Here is a 25,983-nt window from a genome sequence, read left to right as displayed (position 1 = left end):
TTTCTCTGGCTGTTATGTCTCCTTTGGTGGTTTCCTCTTCCCACTTTTCTTCTATAAGGTAAGTGTTCCTTTTTTAACCCTCACCCCTCCGGACCTACAGACCTATGCTTCTACTTGTCTCCAAAATGTCTCACACTGAATCTATTGCTAGCTTCCTCAAACTACTTCCCTCACACTTCTCTTTTTCTGTCCCTGGCACTAGACTTCTAACAGTCACGGGGTATGAATTCTTCCTATCATCACCTACATTCAAAAAGTAAGCATGTCACATTAAGTCTACCTGTAATATGTATTTCTTTTGCCTCACATCTGACATACTACCTCTTTCCTAGTCCATGTTTTCTGTACTTCTGGTCTTGCTGTTACAATAGACTATTATGCTCTTCTGCAGACTCTAGTTCTAGTCCATCCAATAGAATAATGTCAGATTAATTTCTCTAGAGCAGTACTCTGTGACCCAACTAGTTTAAAAACCTGCAATGATTCCCACCATCAGCTAAATTCAGTATAACTTATTAGCATAGTCTTAACCTTCAAAATACCACATAAGAACATAAACCCCATTTATTTTCAAAGTTATCTCCTACTATCTTCTTAGTTATTGTTCCTCACACTGGCTTAGCACCATCTATGCCTTAGGTAATGTTGGTCACTTTACCTGAAATACTTTCTACAGCCTCTATTCTTCTTCCTTTATAAAAACATCACCTTGGCTAAAGTCAATGTGCATCTCAAATGGCATTTTGCCGATGAAGGACCAGTAAGGAAACATTCTCTCTTTTGAATTTCAACATATCCATAGATTGAAAAATATTTTCCTATAGTGCTTAACACTGGGTTTTGCCATAGTAGATCTTCAACATTTTACTGCATTGAAATTGAATCAAACCGCACACATCCCAGGAGAGTAAAAATAAATAAGCTACCTAGTTCGTCAATAAAGACCTAATACCTATTTGAAGGTATTTGTATTCAGATCAAGGTAAGTCAGCAACACTTATAGAATGTCCACTTTAAGTAATGATGATGATGGTGATGATGGTAAAAAAATGATTTATAGCTAATATTTATTAAGAAGATACTATGTGTCAAGTACTATTTTAAGCACTCCGTAATACAATACCTCATTTAAGCTTCAAAAGAACTTTAAGTTGGTTATAATTATTATCCCCATCTTAGAGATGGACAAAAACTGGGTCAGAGTTTGGGTACCTTGCCCAACACAACATAGTTAGAAGACAGCCATAATTCTAATAAGACAATCTGACTCCAGAAATTGAGCTCTAGAAGAGATGAAAGAAATTATTTTATTTAATGCTATATCTCATATCACAAAATTTACTATTTGTTAATAAAATATAGACTGCGTATCCTGTTCGTAATTTCCCCCAAATCTCTCTTAAATCATTTGTTTCATAAAAGTAGGTCACTAAATACAGAATAAACCAAATAGCCTATGAACTCCTTCAGGACAAGAAATATAACTTACTCATCTGCATACACTGAGAATCTAACCCAATATCTGATACATAATTCTGCTAGATTCATGCTAGATAAAGGATTACATGAATTAAATTCAAAGTGCCATCAATTTTACTTTTCAAGTTTTCCTGTTTCCTTGTTAAATGTATTGCTTTGGTTCCACAAAAGCAATTTTTGAAAGTGCTTCTCAACAGAGTTCCTTCTACACTGTATAATAAAAGTCCTATGCAATATTTGTGGACTGGTCAATAGGCCAAATGTTCTTGGACTGACTGGTGAAAGGTTTTCCTCTTCTGAGAAAAGGATTAAGAAATAAGTTTCCTGAAAACTTCCTTTATTTTAAGGGGAGTTGCAGAATTGGATTTTCTACTTAATCATGGTCTACTTAATATACTACACAGTGTAGTTTAATGTAGTAGTTAAGAAATCCAACTTTGGCAACAGACACAACTGAGGTTGAATGTGGGCTGTGCCTTTTATCAGTTGTGTAGATGTGAGTAAAGATCTCAGGGATTCCACGAGATAATGTAAAGAAAGCACAAAACAAAATGACTGGCACAGTAAACATTCAATATAAATGTTATTGCTAGTATTATAAAGAAAATAATGATGTCAGTGAGAGACTAGATTCATAGATATTAGACAGCTAAGAATAAACTTAATTTTAAATCATTCTCTTCTATTACACTACTAGTGGTTAACAGTTAAAAAAATATTTGAAAACAAGGAGAAAGCTACAAAAAAAAAAAAAAAATGAAACCGCAGTGCTGAACAAAGGAACGGAGTCTTAAAAGATGGGTAAGAATTGTACTTTCTGGTTAAAAAACACAATGGCATTCCAGGTAGAGAAAAAAAGCAGGTGGACAAGTACTTAGGTATAAAGAGCTTGTTTAGAGAACTGTATAGTTCAGTATAATATATGTTCAATATATGTTATATGTGCAGTATAAACATAATAAAGTATCTGTTGGGGAGTAGCAAGTACCTATGAAGACAGACATTGAACAGATCATAAAGGACTTTTTAATCCTCTTCCAAGAAGCCTTACGTGTGAGCGTTAAGAGTTAATTATTCAATCCATCTTTGCTATATAGTTATCTTGCTAACAGTTAAAAGAAAACAATGTATTATTAACTAAATGTGCCAATGCAATATTTTCTAACCCATGCTATTAAAAAAATGCCCTTTTCAACTTAATGACAAAAAGGCTCCCCAATTTTGTGTATTCAAAAGCAATATTTTAACAGTATGGCAGAATGCAAGAATTAAATGATACCTGTTTTTAAAAATACTATTAAAGAGAAAGTAATTTTTCCTTCTTGCTTTCTTGGTAGTACTTTTATCTTTTCACTTTCACATGGGCAAATGAAGTCAGAGTTAAACGTTTCTATTCCTTCATTCTATAGCACCATGGAAATCCTGGCTCACATCATTTTTCATTCATTCTGCTTATTTTTAGTATTGAGTTCCCAATCAAAGAACATATACAGAATGATTTTTGCTCAGCAGACTTCAACACAGAGCTCAATTTTCCAATGGTGTTGGAAATTCCAAGCAACCCCATCATTAGATTTTAAAAGACATACCTAGGAGTGCAGTGAGTTTGGGAAGCAGTCCAACTTGTACCATCTTATTCCTCAGTCCTGTGTCAAAGGATAAGTTGAGTAAAAGTCGTAGGGTGATATTCAGCAGATCTTCATGTTCACAGGGTATCATTTTTACCAGTTTTTCAACAATATCCATTTCCACCTATGTAATACAATAATACAAATGCAGTGAGGTTCAGTTGTACAATACGACAAAAAAGATTGCAAATAATTATTTTTTTACCCTTAGGTATATCTATTTTATAATTATATGTTAATCTGTTTACTCATTTTAATCTATAAACTTTTGTAAAATCACACTTCTGAGGAGAAAACACATATTTCTACATTATCCCATCCTTCCTTCACTTAAGAGTGTCAACTGAAGCCAAATTACACTGAGACTTTGAAAACACATTCTTGAATGCCACCTACAAAGTGCCAGGCCCTGTGCTAGATCAAACAAGATCATGTCTTAGCCTTTAAGGATTCCACAGTCTAAAAACAGAGCAGACAAATAGAACAAATAATTAAAATACAATGTAATAGGGGTGCCTGGGTGGCTTTAGTCGCTTAAGCGTCTGACTCTTGACCTTGGCTCAGGTCATGATCTCAGGGTCGTGAGACAAGCCCCAGTCAGGCTCCGCGCTGGGCATAAAGTCTGCTTGAGATTCTCTTTCTCCCTCTCTCTCTCTGTACCTCCCCCTCTTGTAAGTACATGTGCACACGCTGTTTCTAAAGAAACAAACAAAAACAAAAACCAATATAATAAAAATGGAATGCATGAAGTCTTCCTGAAGCAACATGGAAAGAATACCAAGCTATCTAGAAGAGTAGAAAAGACTTCAAATTAGGAATAAAGTTTTTAAAACTGTCTAATAACTTAGTCTCTGGTTAAGAAAGGCAATGGAGATCCAGGTAGAAAAGCTAGTGGCTAGACACTTAGGCATAAAATAGCTTATTTGGGGCACTGCAAGTGCTTTGGTATGGACATAGTATAAAATATAAGTTGGGGAATGGCAGGAGCCTATTAAATAGATGTTGAACAAATCACAAAAAACTTTTAGTGCTAAGAAGAATGCTTTGAATGATTTTAAGTCCAGAGGGTGATGTGGTCAGACTAGTAGCATAAAGATCAATATATAAATACATACATACATATATACACATATGCATACACAGAATAGGACACAAACAAATGAGTAAGGGACATCATCGAAAGCAGGCACTTAAGGATATCTTGCAGTAGACAAGTGAGAGGTGATTGGAGTCTGAATCAAAGAAAGGACAACGAGGTTGAAGAGGAAATAATTTGAGAGATGTTTAGGAGATATGGTCAAAGCATCTGAATGAGAAGTGAAGTAGAAGCACTGAAGATGACTTTCAGGTTTGTGTCCTGGTCAATGTGACGGGGGTCCCCAAGAGTACCCCAACGCTCAGTAATTTGCTGAAGGACTCACAGGACTCAGCATGCAGTCACCTTGACAGTGACTGTCATTTGTTATTATGAAAGGAGGCAAAGCAAAATCATAAAAGGGAAAAGGCACATGGAGGCAAAGTCCAGAGGTGTAAATTTCCTAGAATCCTCTCCCCACACAGTCATCCAGGATGTGCTTCAATATTGAAATGAGGCTAAAACTCAGTGCCCAAGGTTTTTATTGGGGGCTGGTCACACAGGAACCCTATGCCAGCACAAACTAAAATTCTAGATTCCCAGAAGGAAAGCAGGTGTTTAGCAAAAACCACATTGCTTGTGCAAACAGTTTAGGCACAGTAAAAGACCCTTATCAGTTAGGTAACAGTGGAAACACGCCTGAAATCCAAGTTCCCAGATGCCAGCCACGGGTCAGCCTTGTGCGAAGGCCTATCTAAGGAGAGCAATCCCAAGCCCTTTTCTGCACAGTCAATAAGGAGAACGTGGGTTCATTAACTAAGATCTGTAAACTGAAAAGCGGGTATAGGGCAAAGAGGACAAAAAAAAAAAATTTATTTTTGTCATGTTTAATTTGACCTGGTAGTCATCTGGTATTTGAAAATCTTATAAAACTCAGGAGAGAAGGGGCACTTGGGTGACTCAGTAGTTTGAGCTTCCAACTTCTGCTCAGGTCATGATCTTGCGGTTCAGGAGTTCAGACCCACAATGTCCGGCTTGCTGCCGTCAGCAGGGAGCCTGCTTAGGATCCTCCGTCCCCCTCCCTCTCTGCCCCTCTCCCACTTGTGCTCTCTCTCTCAAAAACAAATAAACCTTAAAAGAAACAAAAAACAAAAAACAAAACCTCAGGAGAGAAGCTGGTCTACGAGTAACAGTGGAAACTCCAGGTTGGGGTCAGCAAACTATGGCTAGTTTGCTAAACTAGCTAAAGAGCTAAAAATGGTTTTGACTTTTATATTTTTAAATGGTTGAACATAAATCAAATGAATAATATGTCATGACACATGAAAATGTTTAGAATTCAAATTTCAGTCTTCGTAAAAAAAGTTTTATTAGAGCGCACTCACACTCATTTGTTTACAGACTATGACTGCTATCATGCTACAACAGCAGAGAGGAGAAGCTGCAACAGAGACCACATGAACCAAAAATAAATACATCAAATGAGGACTAAAATATTGACTACCTGGCCATTTATAGAAGTTTGCTCACCCTCATTCTAGGTGATCATAAAACTGTTTCGAGAGAAGCCTGCTTTACAGTGAGAACTCATAGAAAACAGAACTTTTTTGGTAACATAAGCCCCATGTTCACTTTTCTTTTTAAATTTTTTTTTAACATTTATTTATTTTTGAGACAGAGAGAGAGCATGAACAGGGGAGGGTCAGAGAAAGAGGGAGACACAGAATCTGAAACAAGCTCCAGGCTCTGAGCTGTCAGCACAGAGCTCGATGCGGGGCTCGAACCCATGGACCGCGAGATCATGACCTGAGCCGAAGTCGGCCGCCTAACCGACTGAGCCACCCAGGCGCCCCAATATTCACTTTTCTTAAGGTAGCAATCAAAACAAGTTGGCTATAAAAATATCTCACACCTCTGTCACAAAGCAATGGCTAAAAAGGAGAGAAATTATTAAATAATTACATGTTTCTTTGATCATTACCGAAAGACTTATGAGTAATGTTGCTCTACTTTTCTTGTATTAGAAAACTAAAGCATTTATTTGCCTTGCCATACCTTTACTGCAATCTTTCATTGACCTCATAAAAGTCACATTGCTAACTGAGCCCTCAATATACCTTTTTCCCTCTCATTCCATGCTAAGCGGTGAACACTGGTTTTCTTAAAAAATACTAAATTGACAAACCAACAATGATTTTTCCTTCAGACCTCTATCTTCACTCCACAGCCACACTGTAATCCTATCTAGAGCTCTTCACTAAAAAGTACAAATCCATCTCCAAAGACTCTAATTTTGGTTCTCCCTTTCTCCTAGTTTAATCTTCTGAGTAGGCCAGGTAAATATTTTGTTACCTTCCTACAATTTCCATAGAGGTCAGTGAAAAAGATTTGTCAAATTTATACAGAACCATAATTCTATCACTAGCTTCACTGATTACAGTAAATAACAACTTTTTAAGCTTCATTTATTCATTTAACAAATATTTTTTAACTGAAGTCCCAGTTACATATTGGTGAACAAGGGAGAAATGATACCTGTCTTCATGGAGCTTATATTCTAGAAGGAGTGAAATAAAGAAATTATTATACAGTTACTTAAGAAGATTTAAACAAAAGCCAGTACCATGAAAAAATATGAGTGGATCTGATATAATCTCAATGTGAAGAGTTGTCAAAGAAGGCTTCTCTAAGGAAAAATAATCTCCTGGATGAACAGAAGTTATCTAAAGGTAACTGAAGAGGCAGAGGAAAGAGTGGCCTAGATGGAAAAAAAATAGCATGTGCAAAGGCCTTGGGGTGATATGGAAGATTCAGTATTCAAGGAACTCTTTAAAAACTATCCTTCTGATTACAAAGTGGAAAATGTATCGGAAGGAGGCAAGAATAGAAATAGGGAGATTAATTAAAATACTATGGAAGTAGTCAAGTAGAGGCATAGTGATTAAGAAAAATAGGCAGAACTATGTGTCCGGCCCTGTGCTGGACAGGGTGGGAGATATAAAAGTGAATAAAAACTATATCCCGTCTTCTGAAAAAGAAAAAAAAAAAGGCAGAACTTCAAACTTACTTTTAGGATATAAAAATCTGGACAAGATGTGGTTCCCACCCTAACTGGAAGAAAATTCCAGATATAAAATCATAACTTAAAAAAAAAACAAAAAACATTGGGGTGCCTGGGTGGTTCAGTCGGTTAAGTGTCCGACCGGCTCAGGTCATGATCTCGCGGTCCGTGAGTTCCAGCCTGGCATCGGGCTCTGTGCTGACAGCTCAAAGCCTGGAGCCTGTTTCAGATTCTGTGTCTCCCTCTCTCTGACCCTCCCCCATTCATTCTCTGTCTCTCAAAAATAAACATTTAAAAAACAAAACAAAACAAAAGAAAACAAAACAAAACATCAAAGAGCTGAGGTTCCAAGGAAATCAACTGGCCTGAAATATAAGGAAGGTAGGTACCCTGAAGGAGAGAAGGGCCATGAGCGCTGGTTTATATACACAGGGTGGTTCACTGGAAAAAAACAGAGTTGCCGCAGAACTGGGAGAGAAGATTGCATGGAAGATTTTAAATAAATTGTGAAGAAGCCTGACTATAGAAATGTGACGCTGCAGATGCTCAGGGTGTTTGCAACCACTCACAAGGTCTTTCCTGGGACCTGATCGGAAGGTCACAAGAAAAACTGGGGACAGAACAGGACATGGAAGAAAACTTCCCCCTTAGTCGAGGGGGCCTCAGGGAGGGGAACGGCTGCCATTAGGGAAGAGGCATAAAATGCTGCCCAGATCTTTTCCTCCTATTTTCCCTAAAAAACAAAAGACTTAATTAAGCTTCTTGGGTAAATACGACAAAACCTGTCACATCCAAAACACAGGTAAAGACCCACAGCAGCTGGGGGAAAGAAACGGTTCTTTTCTGTTCTTTTCCGTTCCTCTGTTTCCAGAGGAGAGGTGTTGATGGGATGACTGCAGAAGCCCACTGCTGACAAGTATAACTATGGGCATGGGACCAGCCTAAGACTGCCTGAAGGCTAAATCAGAACAACAAAAAAATCTCCTCTTTCCCCCTCTCTGAACCCGGCACCATATTGGCAAAAGCCAAGTAACAAGTAATAGCAGTACATTGCTGAGAGAGTGTTAAAATGAAGTGAGAGGTCCTCTTTGAGGCACAGACACACTGGGAAAGTCTGAAGTGGAGGGTGAACATGAACACTGTCTTCCAGACATAAATAATATTTATCTCAATCTGTACTAATCAACACATGGAGTCTAGGTTTCAATAAAAAATTATGATACATGAAGAGCAAGAAAATATCCCACTGAAGGCAGTGAATAGAACCAGACTTAGATATGACCTGTATAATTATCAGAGAATTTAAAATCATATCAGAGAATTATTATTTAGTAATAATTGAACATGATTAATATGTTAAAGGCTCTACTGGAAAAAAATGGGTAATATGAATGAACACAGAATTTTGAAGAAAAAGATACTAAAAGAATTAAATGGAAATGTTAAATACACACACACATACACACACAATACAGAGATGAAGAAAACCTTCATGGGCTCAAAAGCAGATGTGATATAGCTAATGACAGAATAAGTAAGCCTGGAGGTAGATTAATAGAAATCTTCCAAATTGAACTAAAATTTTTTTTTAATTTTAAAAATAAAAAGAATAAAACAACAACACAGTATCAAAGAGCCATGAGACAATATCATATGGATTAACAGGTATAACTGAAATCTGGCAGAAGAGACACAGAAAGGGACAGAAGCAATACTTGAAGAGATAATGGCCAAGGATTTTCTAAAAACAAGGAAAGAATCAAACCACACATACAAGCTCAGAGAATCCCAAGTAGAATACAGCACACACACAGACACACACAGACACACAGACACACAGACACACACACACACACACACACACACACACACACACACGCCTAGAGAGATATATGTTCAAACTGTTGAAAAGCAAAGATAAAATCTTGGAGGCAGATAGAAAATAAAAGACTCATTACATATAGAAGACAAAAGATAAGAATTACCTCACACTTCGTGTCAAAAACTATGAAAGCCAGAAAATAATGAAGTGATATTTATAAAGTATGTCAACCTAGAATTTTCAATTCAGTGAAAATATATTCCCCAAATCAAACCAAAAGCTGGCTATCTGAAAATATCGATAATATTGACAGACCACTAACTTACAAAAAAAGAGACAGAGAAAGAGAAAAGAAACAAATTACCAATATCAGTAATGAAATGAGGAATAATCACATCACACCTTTGGACTTTAAAAACGTAAGAAGGAAAAAGTACAAAAACTTGTTTGCCCATACATTTGACAACGTAGATGAAATGGATACATTCCTTGAAAGATTAAAACTACAAAGCTACCACTCAAAAAGAAATAAATAACATTAATAGTTTTTTTAATATTTAGATTGAAATGATACCAATTCTACACCAACCCTTCCAGAAAAATTAAAAACAGAATGCTCCCCCAACTCATTCTATAAGAACACTGTTATTCTAATAGCAAAAGCAGACCAAGTCATCATAAGAAAACTATAAACTAGTATTCCCTCATAAACACATACACAAAAATCCTCAACAATATATTACCTAATCAAATCTAACAATATATAAAAAGATAATATATCGTGACCAAGTGGTGTTTCTCCTCGGAATGCAAGACTGGCTCAATATCTAAAGTCAATTAACACAATTCACTGTATCAACAGTCTAAAGAAGAAAAACCATGTGATCATCTCAACTGATGTAGAAAAGACACTTAACAAAATCCAACATCCATTCCTGATAAAGTCTCAGCAAACCAGAAATAGAATAGAACTTAAGTAAACTGATACAGTATCTACAAAAAAACCTACTTAATATCATATTTAATAGTAAAAGAATTGCTTTCTGCCTAAGATCAGTAAAAAGAAAGGGGTATCCACTTACAGCATTCCTTTTTAACATCATACTAGAGGACCTAACCAGTACAATAAGAGAGAGAAAGAAAGAAAGAAAGAAAGAAAGAAAGAAAGAAAGAAAGAAAGAAAGAAAGAAAGAAAGAACATGCAGATTAGAATTAAATAAACATTTGTTTATAGATAACATAATTGTCTACTTAGCAAATCTCCAATAATCTACAAAGAGCCATTATAATTAAAAAACTGAATTCAGCAAGGTCATAAGACACAAGGAAAATTCACAAAAGTCAAATGTAACTTCTGTATGCTATCCGTCAATAACAGGAAACCATTTATTTTTTAAAAACTACTATAGCTGGGTGCCTGTGTGGCTCAGTCATTGAGTTGTCTGACTCTTGATTTCAGCTCAGGTCATGATCCTGGGATCATGGGATTGAGCCCCATGTCAGGCTCCACACTCAGCATAAAGCCTACTTAAGATTCTTTCTCTCCCTCTGCCCCTGTCTCCCGCTTATGCTCTCTCTCCCTAAAATAAAAAACAAAACAAAAAAACCCCTATTATTTCTAATGGCAAAACACTTAGGTATAAATCTAACAAAATATGTGCAAAATATATGTGCTATAAGCCATAAAATGATGGAAAAGATCAAGAAGTTTCTAAATAAATGGAGAGCTATACCATACTCATGGAGGAAAATCCAGTATGGTTAATATATTGAATCCTGCCGATAGAGTTAATGCAATCCCAGTCAAGATTCCAGGATTTTTTATTTTTATTTTTTTAAGAAATAGACTAGTTGATTCTAAATGTATATAGAAAGGTAAACAACATGAAATAGCCAGAATACTTTGAAAGAGAATAATAACATTTGAGGGCTTATACTATCTGATTTTAAGACTTACTATAAAGCTACAGTAATAAAGACAAAGATATATCAGTGAAAGCACAGACAGGTAGATAAATTAAATACGAGAGAGTACAAAAATAAAACCACACATATATAGCCTGTTCTGATTTTCAACAGAAGTACAAAAGCAATTGCAAAGACAATTATGTGGAGAATGGACAGGTTTTTCAACAAATGGGGCTGGAACAACTGGACACCTACATTCAAACATGAATCTTGATCCATACCTTGTACCACATATAAAATTAACTTAAAATGGATATCCTAAACTAAAACAAAAATAACACAAATCTTACAAAATTTCTCAGAGAAAACAGGGAAAACTTTTTGGGATCCTGAGTTAAGCAAATATTTCTTAGGTACAACACCAAAATGCAATCTATTAAAAACACTTTTTGATATACTGGACCTCATGACAAAACCTTCTGCTTTATGAAAAGACAAGTCATAGAAAAGGAGAAAATACTTACAAGACATAATAACTGTTAAAAGACCTATTCAAAATTTAAAAATATTTTAAAAAACCTCTCAAACTTAGTAAGAAAATAAGAAATCTAAGGAATATATACCCTTTCTCTTGTTCCTATTAAAATCATACTCTAATATTTCTTATTCCCTTTTTGTTATATTGTATTTATTTAGTAAATAGGCAAAGTCAATTTAAATCATTAATTGAAAGACTTTTTTAAGTAAATTAAATTTCCTTTAAAATATATTAACCCTAAAAAGGTCAGTATTAGTTCACATCAACAGTAAAATGAACACTTTATTTAGACACATAATACATCCTCAAAAATAGAGCAACAATTCCTCCTCTCCACCCCTTTTAAATAAAATTGCCACAGGCTTCATCTGTTACTAATTAAATCAAGTTAATATATTTCTTTTGAAATAAGAACCTTACACAATGGTTGTTATAGCAAACCTAATAAAGTAATGAGAGTTTTAAAAAATTAATTTGCATTTCCATTGCAAAAAATGGAATGTGAAGTATGTACCATGTGGTCCAATCAGATGGTTAAACACTAGACATAGCCTTCTAATCATGTGTTTTTGATTGATAAAAGCCCAATCCCACAAGCTAAATTTAATAATTATCTCAACATGCAATGCCCTTTCAAATCTATGTCTATAAAATGGAATTTATAATTAATTAGTACTTTTACTAAATGTTTTATATAAAGTGACAGTTTATTAACAATCTATCAGCAAATTTATTTCAGCCAATTCTTTTTCAGTGTTCCTAGAGGCCAACATTTAAAAGTTGCTGATACTTAATCTTTGCCAAAAATATCTTTTTAAAAAACATAAAGATTTTTTGTTTTGTTTTGCCCTGGGAGCAGAGAGAAAGAGTAGGAAGCCAAATACCCACAGATGTTTCTTTGAGCAAATTCCTTAACCTCTCTGATTTTCTGCTAATTTATCTGCAAAATTAGCTAGATCTAGACATAGATGTAAGGTCTAGCCAAGCTCTGAAAATCCTGATTCTACCAATGCCTTTAAATAAAATGTACTTCTTCCACAGTGAAAGATGAAATGCATGCCATCTATGGTAAAAATCTGGCTAATTGCATCATTTTTATGACCTTGGAAAAATGACCTTTTCTGAACCTCAGTTTTTCCTCCTCAATAAAAAGTGAGATTTGATGAGACAATTTATATGGTATATTCCAAATCTATGACCTTACCAGAAAATTATTTTTAATAATAATTTTGAGATCACTTTTGATAGAATGAACACATAAAAAGTTTATTTCCTAAATACAAATCTAACCAAAATGTAGTAGATACATGCTGATGGCAAATTAATTTGAATTTTGCAAACGTACTAAAGGTGAACTTAATCTAAACACAAAAATGGAAGAATTATTTCAACTTGTAGCAAGAGAAAGCAATTATTTACCTACACTCTACTCAAGAGTGTATATATCATCATCTCATCATATTCTTCTTTAAAATAATATCAATGAAAACAAAAAACATATTTTTTATTAATCTAAGTAAATTCAATCTTAGTATCAGGCATACAGTGATCATCAATAATTATATACTAATGATGAAAATGACAGATACTAAATATCTGTGGTTAAAATAAAAGTTCATGTATTTCAAGTATCAGAATTCAAGGCACTTATTAAATCTGATGTATCAGTCTCAGGTTTTCAAAGAGCACGCTGTGCCATTCAATAAGCATAAGGTACTTCCTAAAGAAGTACTTTTTAACTTCAAAAGAACGAAAAAACAGGCAGAAATACTATATATTTAGACTATCTGAAAGAGAATCTACTTATACCAATAATACACAGTCATATAATGACTTGTATTGGCATATACTTCTAAAATGGTCCTCAATACAGTTAAGGCCAATGATCTAATGACTCCACATCTAGGAATCTATCCTAAGAAATTAATCAGAAATATAGACAATGATGCATGTACAAATGTGTCCACTCAAGTGTTTTTTAAAATAGCTATAATTATAAACAACTTAAATATCTGAAAACAAGTTCTGGTTAATATAATATCTATACAGTGTAACACTGTGCTTACAAAGCTTTTTTAATGATGTGGGAAAAAAGCAGATAATTTCTACTCTACCTTTACATTATTTCTGAATTGTGTATACTTTTCAGAAGGGGAAATACTATATAATCAACTTGTATTTCTGAAAGATCACCCATCAACACAATATAAGATGGCAAATAGAAGCCTACTATAATATTCAACAAGAAAGGAAGAGGGTGTAAATAAAGATGGCATGAACTAATACAACAGCACGGAGAATAAAAAGGAGGTACAGCTTCAAGAGACACTTAAGTAGAATCAACAAGTTGTGGCTACCAACTGGGATGGTAGGCGAAAAAGGAAAGACTGGGCTAGATTGCAATTCCGCACACCAATATCAGAAATGCGGGAGAAAAAAATAATTTAAAGGAAAATAACAAACCAGATGCTTCTGAAGGACAATGTTAAGTTTAAATTACTTTCTACATATTATGTTTAATATGGAAAGACTCATCCTATACAATATATTAGGAAACACTTTTTATTCAGATAGTTTCAATTTAGTGTAGTATGAACTAATAAGGAATATACTTCCTAATGAAGCCATTTAAGAGAGTTACTGCCATTGTAAAATTTTCATTCAGAATAATCTCAGTAGGGGAATAATGTATTTATTTCTTATCAAAATATTTCTAACTTGAAAATGGTGAACATGGACTATTTAAATGTAAGTTACCATATCATTTTTATTCTCCATAAAAATGCTGAGTTTCTTCAAGAATGACACAACTAGAATAAGTAGCTCAAAATTGTCCCGATCAAGAGCCTTCACCAGCATGTGAACTATGTTCTTGTTCCTCATCTTCAGTTCTGTGCGTGTATCCTCAGCAAGATTCAGAAGCAGATAAAGAGCAACTAAAAGAGTAAAACAGGTGAGTGTAAAATGACTGGCATACTGAATCAACAATTTAATAAAGCATTTCTACTCAGCATAGTAACAGATGTAGTTCTAAGAAGATTATATTTAAAAGTTTTTAATTTATTATTAGTTGGCTCATTAGAAAACATTTGTTGTTACTGAGAAATACATATGTTATAAAAATTAAAACTATATACATACACACACACACACACACACACACACACACACACACACACACACACAATCATTTTCTTATGATCCTGAGAAGGGCACTAACCAAAACAAGATAATGATTCCTACCTTCTCGGAGCTTAGAGCTTAATTGTAAGCAAATGGCATTAAAGGTATATGTTAATAAATAGTAAGACAGGTAGATGGAAAAATAATTTTATACATGTAGAAAACAAGGTAAAACTTCAACAACTAGGAGCTGCTACGTTAAAAAGAACTATAATCCAAGAACTAACTGATGGTTACCAGAGGGGAGGGAGAGACAGGTCAAATAGGTGATGGGGATTAAGGAGTGCACCTGTGATGGGCACAGGGTGATGTATGGAAATACTGTGTGTATAGTGTCACTATACTGCACACCTGAAACTAATATAAAAGTGTATGCTCACTAATAACAACAAAAAGAACTATAATCCAAAACATATAATATAGCCAGGGCTAAGTGTGAGGATACTAAAATCTATTTTTCATACTCAAACTGATTTTCTGATAGTTACTATAGATAATGGTCATACTAAATTCAGTAACACAGTTGTGACACTAGACAAAGTTAAGGCACTGTTTACTAATTCTAAGTAAAATTTCTTTTAGATACTGTAATAAAAATGTTTAGGTTCTCCTAAGAAACTCCTATGATTCATCCCTTTTGACAGTGAGAATTTGTAACACACAATATTTTCCATTTTGCCTTGACTGACAGGAAGCTTCAGAGTTAAGACTTGAAAGGTTTGTCAGAATTTTTAGGCTATTATGATCAACATAGTACTATGGCCTTGGTTTACTCATTACTTTACAGCATTTCATGTGTTCTTATAAACCATCTCTATATCTTTATGAAAATAAGAAATATATGCAATAGTTGTAAATATGTAATTTATTTAACAAATATTGGAGATGTAAAGGGAATTCATACTAATTAAGGCTACTGTATAGCAGGCACTGTACTAGTTGATATATAAACAGCAAACCATTTTATCTCTAAGAAAATTTTGTGGGAAAAGAAGTATTATAAATTTTACAGACAGGCAGTCCCAGGTTCAGAGAAGTTAAATAACTTGCCTTAGCCACACAGTAAGAAAGTGATAGAGCTAAATTAAAATTCAAGCCTATCTGAATCCAAAGCTCATGTATTTACACTACTGCATCATGCTGACTCTCCATGCAAGGTACTATTAAAAGGTTTTAAAGTTGTGTTGAAATCTAAAGTATCTTTCAGATGGATCTGGGAGGGAGGGGAGTGTCCCCAGGACCTAGTCCTGTTCTAGGGACCTTGGACTTTTTGTGTCCCATATGTTGGCTGCACACAAGCATTGCCCAATTGGCACAGTATCTTTGGAGCAGCAAAGGAAGCATGGGAGCCCTGGATGGGGTTCTGTGGCAGCCATGCTCAACTTTAAGATAAGCTGACTGGGTTGTTTTCATTAGGAAGTTTCTACAGGATGATTCTGACCCTGTTTTCCATGCTGTCTTTCCATGGAAAGACAGAAGGTATTCCCTGTAAATATTGTGGGATGTGTGTGACTATCTTTGACGTATTTTAGTTCTGTTCTCCTAATACTCATGACAACAAACGGCTCATTTCTCTGTCTCAAACCAAGAAATACACTTAAAAAACTGGGACTTAAAAAATTTGTATTGTATACTCTCTGATTTAAACAGTGTTTTAGCACTCAATGAATCGATTTCTCTAAAAAAATTTTTTTAATGAAATTGTGTTGAAAAAGCAAATAGTAGAATTCTGCTTGCAACCAAAAGAGATATAATGGGTTAAATAGTGTTCTTCCAAAATTCATGTCCCATAGAACATCAGAATTTGACCCTATTTGGAAATGGGTCTTTGCAGAAGTAATTAGTTAAGATGAGGTCATATTGGATCAGGGTGGACCTTGAATCCAATGACTTATGTCCTTGTAAGAATGGCAAAGGACACGGCTACAATGGGAGGGCAGCCATGTGAAGATGGAGGCACAGAATGGAGCGATGCAGCCATAAGCGAAGAAACACCAAGGATTATGGGAAGCTACCAAAAGCTAGGAAGAGCCAAAGAAGGATTCTTCTATGGAGCCTTCAGGGAGAACACGGTCCTGCTAACACCTTGATTTTGGCTTTCTAACCTGCAGAAACTATGACAGCATAAATTTCTATTGTTTTATTAAATGAGCCAGTTTGTGATACTTTGTTTTGGCAGCTCTAGGAAATTAGTACGACAGAATAACAGGCACCAGATTTAAACCCTTACCTGAAACAGTAACAACCACAACCACCACCAGATTAAAATATACAAAATAAAGGTTTTCACAGCAATGAACATCAGGTAATGAAGGACACTGACCCAACAGACAAAAAATAAATGAGATGGCTCTATGATTGCCCCAGAATACTGCCTTGAGAGTCTCTAGGACATGACACAGAGAGGGAAAATCCTGGCCAAACCCAAAAGACACCCAGAGTTGAAGAGATGGAACCAAGAGACGAGGGAAGCCAAAGTGGCTAGAGTTCACGGAAAAGAGTACCAGAGAGGAGAAAGCTGTACAGAGAGAGAATTCTGGAGTTCTGTGGAGAACTACCTTGTGTTCTAACCATGTGAATTAGGAATCTGAGGCTGGAAGCCAAACAAAGTAACAGAATTGGAAGACAAAGTACATGGTGAACACGCAAGGCTGGAAATAATGCTTGTTTCTCCCAGCCATAGTAGAAACTTCATAATTCATGTGGCATTAGGTAAAGTACTCAGAAGGGTTTTGCCCTGAAAGTAGGAAATCATAATCTTTAGACTAAACGCTGCTATATCCATGCTACCAAATCATAATAGAAACATCCAAAAGAATCAAACTGCTTCCAAGTAATTTAACTATGTCCCAGCAGAAAGTTCAAAAATATTTATAGGAATAAACAAATATCCAACACCAAACAATGTAAATTTCATACTCTCAGGAATTCAATCAAAAATTAAAAGCCATTTACAAAAGCAGGAAAATAAAACCTGTAAGGAGAAGAAAACTCAGCTAACTGAAACTGTCCTAGAATTGACACCAAGGTTAGAATATTCAGATAGAAACATTAACAGACAACCATTTTCAAGATGTTCTGAAACTTAGGTAGAGACATGGAGGCTATAAAAAAGATTCAAATCAACTTTTAGCAATGGACACTCTAATGACTGAGATCATATACTAAGTGGGATAGTAATTTAGAGATTAGAAAAGATTAATAAAATTGAAGACATAGCCACAGAAACTTTCCAAAATTAAAAAAGGAAAAAAAAAAAAACAGCAAAAATGTAAAGATTATCAGTGAATTACGTAGAAAGTATAAAGTGGCCTAACAGGGGGTCTGGGTAGCTCAGCCAGTTAAGAATCTGACTCTTGATTTCGGCTCAGGTCATGATCTCATGGTTCATGACATCAAGTGCCACACTGGGCTCTGCACTGACAGTGTGGAGCCTGTTTGGGATTCCCTCTCTCCCTCTCTGTGCATCTACCCTGCTCAGGCACGCTGTAAGTAAATAAATAAATAAATGAATAAATAAGTAAATAAATAAATAAACAAACAAAAAAATAATAAAGTGGCCTAATATACCTGTAATTGAAGTCCCAGAAGAAATAATTTTCCAATATGATAATTTTGGAAATAATTATCCAATAATTAGCCAATAATTTTCCAAATATGATAAAATTATACACCCACAGTTCCAATATAGGCAATGAACCTAAGAACAAGAAACATGAAGAAAACTACACCAAGGCACATCATAATCAAACTGGTCAAAACAAATGATAAAGAGACAATCTGAAAGCAACTAGAGAAAAAGAAACTCTATATGCAGACCAAAAAAGAAAAAAAGATGACAGAAGAGTTACCAGTAAAAACAATGCAAACAAGTCAATGGTAGAACAACATCTTTACTAACAAAAAGAAAAGTCACCCTTAAATTCTAAACAAGTAAAAATATTTCAAAAAAGGAAAAAAATGAATTTTAAACACAAAAAATTAAAATAATTCATCATCACAAAATCTGTCTTACAAGAAATATTAAAGGAAATCTTTCAGGAAGAAAGAGAAACACCACACAGGCATATGAATCTACTCAAAAAAACAAAATCAATGGAAATGGTAACTTTATTTTGTTAATATTTAAATATCTTTAAAACAAAATCATTTATATGTAAATGTATAATAATGTATTGTAGGGTTTATAATATATAAATATAACCAATGTTAATTATAATAGTATAAAGTTGAGATGGGAAGAAACAGGAGTAATGGTTCTCATACCACAGATGAAGTGGTGCAATATTATCTGAAGGCAGAATTAACTTCTGATAGGTTAAATATGTATACCTGGAGGCAGACAACTTATGATTAATTAAAGATATATAATATAAATATATTTAAATATTTAACATATTTAAATATTTATATATTTAATAAACCTTAAAGCAACCAACAAAAGAGTTATAGCTAAGCCAACAACGGAGATAAAACAGAGTTAAAAAAACTTCTTCAACCATAAGAATGCAGACAAGGAGGACAAAGAGGGAAAAAGATAAAAAATAAATAAATAAAAGCAAGACTAGACTATGTACTGTGTATAAAAAACACAGTTTAGTATAAAGATATAAATATCTTAAAAGGATGGACAAATATACAGCATGCTAACACTAGTCAGAACAGAGCTGGAGTGTCTATATTAGTACAAGAGAAAAATGATTTCAGATAAAAGAATATTAGCAGGGATAATGAAGATCATTTTCATAATGGTAAGGATCAAGAGGATGTGACGATCTTGTATCTTTCCATCCTTAAGATAAAAAAAGTTTAAAATTCATGGAGCGAAACCTAACAGAACTTCAGGAAAAATAGTTAAATCCATAAATATAGTCAGATATTATAATATTACTCTTGGAATAATTAATAGAACAAATACAAAGAAAATCAACAAGATGTAGAGATTTGAACACATTAGCAACTGACTTCTCATGGACATTTACAAAACACTCCACAGAACAAGATCAGAATGCACATTCAATTGCATATGCAACATCTGCTGAGGCCATACTCTAGACCATCAAACAAGTCTCAATAAATTAAAAATTCAGTTCATAAAAAGTATTTTCTCAGAAGAGTGCGGAAGATGGCAGTGGCGTAAGAGGACCCTAGGCTTGTTTCATCCCATGAACACAACTAGATAACTATCAAATCATCCTAAATACCCCAGAAATCAACTTGAAGACTGACAGAATGAACTCCACAACTAAAAGGAGAGGAGAGGCCACATCTAAAAAGGTAGAAAGTGCAGAGACGTAGTTTAGGGGAGAAATGGACCATGGGTGCTATGGAGGGGAGGAAGCCATGGTCACAGAGAAGGGAGAGGGACAGGAACAGGGGAAAGGGAGAGGGAGAGAGGTAGGGAGGGAGGAAGAGGGATAGAGAGAGAGTACACACCCACACAAGGCAAATATTTCCCCAAAGCCACTGACTTGGAAAACAAAAAGGGGCTGAATTTTGTGAGTTCTTGCAAACAAGACTTAAAGCCTGGAGTTTTAAAGTTCAGTGGGCTTGGCTAGGATAGAGCCCTTAGGGCACTGCCCTACTCCTGAAGACAAGGCAGGCAAATAACCCAGGAGCAGAGTATGATGCCTGGGGCACACAGATGGGAGATTATTCCCTCTTCTCTGAGCACATCCCTGAGAGGCAGCATTCAAGGAGACTCCTCTATGGGAACAAAGAAGTTGGATGGCAGCATTTCCCTCCCACCACCCCTCAGCATAAAAAACAGAGCCATTTGCAGAAAACAGAGCAACACTGACACTGACTGCCTAACTTGCACAAACCAGGCCCCACCCCACTGTGGTCCAGTGGAACTGCCCACATCAGTCAACCTTGCTTTTCAGTTCCAGCACAGCCCAGTGCAGCATCGGGGCCCCTCCTGCAGAAGACCCACACAAACTCCTGCTCACACACTCCTGACCAGAGAGTTCTGCAGGGGCCTCAGTTCTGGTGGAGTTGGTGTCAGGTCTCATTTCACAAGCAGATCGCAGCACATCTAGTTAAAACTTGCCACATTCAGGTGAGGTACCAAACACTACCCACTGCAGGCAAGGAAAGCCTCTACAGACAAGTGGTCTGAAAAACAGAACAGCCAAAACACAATAGCAGAGCACATGCATCACATACCAAAGACACTCCCTGAAGTGCCAGGCCCTGGGCACTACACGCCCTCTTCATTATAAGGCCATTATTTTCAGGAAAAGAGGAACAGAGGAACTGGCTTTTCTAATATACAGAAGAAGGCAGAGGCTTAGACAAAATGCCAAAATGGAGGACTTATCCCAAATGAAAGAACAAGACAAGGTCACAGCAAAACAGATATAAGTAACATGCCTGATGGAGAATTTAAAGCAATGATTATAAGGATATTCACTGGGCTTGAGAAAAGAATGGAAAATATCAGTGAAACCCTTACAACAGACATAAAAGAGTTAAAAAGAATTAATCAGAGACAAAGAATGCAATAAACAAGATTGGAAACAGGCTTGATGCACTGAAGAGCAGGCTGGGAGAAGCAGAGGAATGAATTAATGACCTAAGACAAAATAATGGAAAATAATGAAGCAGAAGAAAAGAGAGAAAGAATTATGCAACACAAGAATAGACTAGGGAACTCAGTGACCCCATCAAACATACTAACATTTGTATTAAAGCATCCCAGAAGAAGAGAGAAAAGGGGGCAGAAAATTTATTTGAAGAAGTAATAGCTGAAACCTTCCTTAATCTGGGGGAAGGAAACAGTCATCTAGATTCAGGAGGCACAGAGAACTCCTATCAAAATCAACAAAAGCAGACCCAACACCAAGACATATTAAAATTAAATATATAAAATACAGTGATAAAAGAAAAAAATCTTAAAAGCAGTAAGGCAAAAGAAATCCTTACTTTACGAGAAGAGCCATCAGGGTAGCTAGAGATTTCTCAACAAAAGTTAGAGCTAGAAGGGAGTGGCATGATATATTCAAAGTGCAAATAGGAAAAATATGCATCCAAGAATATTCTATCCAGCCAGGCTATCATTCGGAATATAAGGAGAGATAAAGAGTTTCCCAGCCAAACAAGAACTAAAAGAGATCAGGATCACTAAACAAGCCCTGCAAGAAACATTAAAAGGGATTCTTTGAGTGCAAAGGAGAAACCAAAAGTGAGAAATACAAGAAAGGATCACAAAAAATCTCCAGAAACAATGACAAAACAAGTAATAAAATGGCAATAAATACATATCAATTATTACTTTGAATACAAATGGACGAAATGCTTCAATCAAAAGATACAGAGTATAAGAATGGATGTATCTATATACCGCCAATAAAAGACTCATTTTAGACCTAACAACACCTCCAGATTGAAAGTTGAGGGGATGGAGAAAAATTTATCATGCAGATGGATGTCAAAAGAAGGCCAGAGTAACAATACTTATATTGGACAAACGACTTTAAAATAAAGACTGGAGGATCTGGGCCAACATGGTGGAGAAGTAGGAGGATCCATAAGTCCCACGTCTCTCTTTGAACACCAGAGCCTGGGAGGAAAAGAGACTGAAACTATTAGGAAGAAAATGGGAAAGCTGGAAAAAAGATAGGTGGGTAACTGCGAACTGGGGGAGATAAAAAAAAAAAAAAAAAGGCCACGTGGGCACGGAGGGGAGGGACCCCCTTCTGCAGAGAAACAAAAGGAAGAGAAAGAGCGGCTAGGGAAGTGCAGGACTGTAACTGGACAGGAGAAAGACCTTGGACTGAGGCTGAGAGGGATCCCATCTCTAACTGCTGGGCTTTCTTCAGACTGAGGCCTGGCTCCCTGTTCACGCACCTGGGAAGGAGGGGAGCCAGCCCTGGGTGCAGTGGTAGATCAGAGGCTCAGTCTGCAGCTGGAGAAAGTGGTTCCCTCCCTGGAAGGCTGCGTGACAGCACAGAACCTGCCTGCTTCCGCCACCCCCGGAACAGTGGCTGAGCTAAGGGCTCAGTCTGCAGGAGGATAAGGTGGCCGTTTCCCTGGAGTGCTTTGGTAAAAGACAAAGGCTGCCTGCATCCGCCACCAGGGGGCTCGTGGTGAGGGCGACAGCTCTCAGTCCGCAATAGAAGTCGGTCTTCCCTGAAGCGCAGTGGCACAGAACAAGCCAGCTGGGGCGACTTTGAATCCTAGCCAAGCACAGGGTCAGGGGAGTTGGTGGAGTGAGAAGGACAGCCCCGTCTGCACCCCAGGGCACGGTGAGGACGATTCAAATGGACTCTACTGGGTCTGGCTCTGTGGGGAAGAGACTGGGAGATCACCATACCCCCTCTCCTGCCACATCCCCCCACACCCCCGCACCAAACCACCACCACCACCACCACCACAGTGGGACCTCAGGGATCACTCCTGGGGCCCATAGTGGAGGTGGGTTCAGAATACGCCAAACCACACCCCCTTGCAGTGGATAACTGTGTAACCACCTGAGCAGCACAGACACTGTGGACAGCTCCTCCCAACAAGTGATGCAGCATTGCCTGGATTAACTCTAGGTCAATTCTGGATATATAGATATATTCTACCCGCCGCCCCCCCCCTCCCCCACCGCGCCATTTCCCCTCCTTATCTCTTCCTTCCCCTAGGCTGGTTACTCTGGTTATTGGTCTGTCTAATCAAGCCATACAGTTTCTCTGTCTGGGTAATTTTATCTCGTCTCATTTTCCCTGCCTCCTTTATTTTCCTTTCTCTCTCTCCGGGTTAAGCCTTTTAGTCTCTCTGCCTAATCAACATGAATTCCCCACCCTGCCCCTGTCATTTCTCTCCTTATATATGCTCTTCCATCAGCACCGCCTCCACCCTCTTCTCTACTTGTAGTCAGTGTTTTGTTTTTAGTCTTTAGCGTTTTGTTTTTGTTTATTTGTGTTATTTGTTTGTGTGTTTGCATGTTTCTGTCTCCTGTTTGTCTATATGTTTTCCTTTACAGGACTACTCCAAGGAACAAATCAAAGCACACCTGGTGGAGGGTACAAAATATTACTATGAGTAGGATAATAAAATAACCAAAGTCACAACAACAGAGACCAAGTAACAATTTCCGAAAAAACATTTCCTGAAGGGCCAGGCCCTGGACAGTGTACGACCCTCCTTTAATATAGCAGTGCTCACAGGTGTACAGCATACAAGCTTTTTAAAATGCATAAGGGACAGAAAAGTAGCGAAAATGATAAAACAGAAGAATTCTCCTCAAAAGAAGCTCCAGGAAGTAGCGACACCTAATGAATTGATCCAAACCGATTTAAGCAACATAATGGAACAAGAATTTAGAATAATAGTCATAAAATTAATCCCTGGGCTTGAAAAAAGCATAGAGGTCAGGAGAGAATCTATTGCTACAGAGATCAAGGGACTAAAAAATACTCATGATTAATTTAAAAATGCTATAAATGAGGTGCAAAATAAAATGGAGGTGGCCATAGCATGGATTGAAGAGGCAGAGGAGAGAATAGGTGAATTAGAAGATAAGATTATGGAAAAAGAAGAAGCTGAGAAAAAGATAAAAAAATCCAGGAGTATGAGGGGGAGAATTAGAGAACTAAGTGATGCAATCAAACAGAACAATATCCATATCATAGGATTTCCAGAAGAAGAAGAAGAGAGAGAAAGGGGCTGAAGGTGTACTTGAACAAATCATAGCTGAGAACTTCCCTGATCTGGGGAAGGAAACAGGCATTGAAATCCAAGAGACACAGAGAACTCCCTTCAGACATAACTTGAATCGATCTTCTGCACGACATATCACAGTCAAATTGGCAAAATACAAGGATACAGAGAGAATTCTGAAAGCAGCTAGGGATAAACAGGCCCTAACATACAAAGGTAGACACATACAGGTAGTAGCAGACCTATACACTGAAACTTGGCAGGCCAGAAAGGAATGGCAGGAAATCTTCAATGTGATGAACAGAAAAAATATGCAGCCAAGAATCCTTTATCCAGCAAGTCTGTCATTCAGAATAGAAGGAGAGATAAAGGTTTTCCCAAACAAACAAAAACTGAAGGAATACATCACCATTAAACCAGCCCTACAAGAGCTCCTAAGGGGGATTCTGTGAGTGAAATGTTGCAAGGCCCACAAAGCACCAGAGACACCACTACAAGCATGAAACCTACAGACCTCACAATGACTCTAAACCCCTATCTTTCAATAATAACACTGAATGTAAATGGACTAAATGCTCCAACCAAAAAACACAGGGTATCAGAATGGATAAAAAAACCCAAGACCCATCTATTTGCTGTCTACAAGAAACTCATTTTAGACCTAAGGACACCTTCAGATTGAAAGTGAGGGGATGGAGAACTATCTATCATGCTACTGGAAGTCAAAAGAAAGCTGGAGTAGCCATACTTATATCAGACAAACTAGACTTTAAATTAGAGGCTGTAAAAAGAGATAAAGAAGGGCATTATATAATAATTACAGGGTCTATCCATCAGGAAGAGCTAACAATTATAAATGTCTATATGCCCAAATATATAAAACAATTAATCACAAACATAAGCAACCTTATTGATAAGAATGTGGTAACTGCAGGGGACTTTAATACTCCACTTACAACAATGGATAGAACATCTAGACAGAGAAATAAATAAACAAGGGCCCTAAATGATATATTGGATCAAACGTACTTGACAGATATATTTAGAACTCTGCATCCCAAAGCAACAGAATAGACTTTCTTCTAGAGTGCACACGGAACATTCTCCAAGATAGATCACATACTGGGTCACAAAACAGCCCTTCATAAGTATAAAAGAATTGAGATCATACCATGCACACTTTCAGACCACAATGCTATCAAACTTGAAATCAACCACAGGAAAAAGTCTGGAAAACCTCCAAAAGCATGGAGGTTAAAGAACACCCTACTAAAGAATGAATGGGTCAACCAGGCAATTAGAGAAGAAATTAAAAAATATATGGAAACAAACAAAAATGAAAATACAACAATCCAAACACTTTGGGATGCAGAGAAGGCAGTCCTGAGAGGAAAATACATTGCAATCCAGGCCTATCTCAAGAAACAAGAAAAATCCCAAATACAAAATCTAACAGCACACCTAAAGGAAATAGAAGAACAGCAAAGATACCCCAAACCCAGCAGAAGAAGAGAAATAATAAAGATCAGAGCAGAAATAAACAGTATAGAATCTAAAAAAAATGTAGAGCAGATCAATGAAACCAAGAGTTGGTTTTTTTGAAAAATAAACAAAATTGATAAACCTCTAGCCAGGCTT

At 36.5% G+C, this 25,983-nt stretch overlaps 1 protein-coding gene across 5 annotated transcripts in view; it reads right to left on the bottom strand.

The window, feature by feature from the left end:
• Nucleotides 1-25,983, bottom strand: part of KIFAP3 (kinesin associated protein 3) — a 173,235-nt gene that overhangs the window by 92,572 nt on the left and 54,680 nt on the right. For all 5 annotated transcript variants that reach the window (XM_053209388.1, XM_053209389.1, XM_027046391.2 and 2 more), the window contains 2 exons: nt 14,269-14,447; nt 3,069-3,231 (listed from right to left, as the gene is read on the bottom strand). In XM_053209388.1, coding sequence (XP_053065363.1) covers nt 3,069-3,231; nt 14,269-14,447 — 342 coding nt within the window. The remainder of the gene's footprint in view (nt 1-3,068; nt 3,232-14,268; nt 14,448-25,983) is intronic.

Source organism: Acinonyx jubatus, chromosome E4 (assembly GCF_027475565.1).
Source record: "Acinonyx jubatus isolate Ajub_Pintada_27869175 chromosome E4, VMU_Ajub_asm_v1.0, whole genome shotgun sequence".
NCBI lineage: Eukaryota > Metazoa > Chordata > Mammalia > Carnivora > Felidae > Acinonyx > Acinonyx jubatus.
Note: the sequence above shows the minus strand (reverse complement) of the source record. Positions and strands in the feature narration are given on the sequence as shown.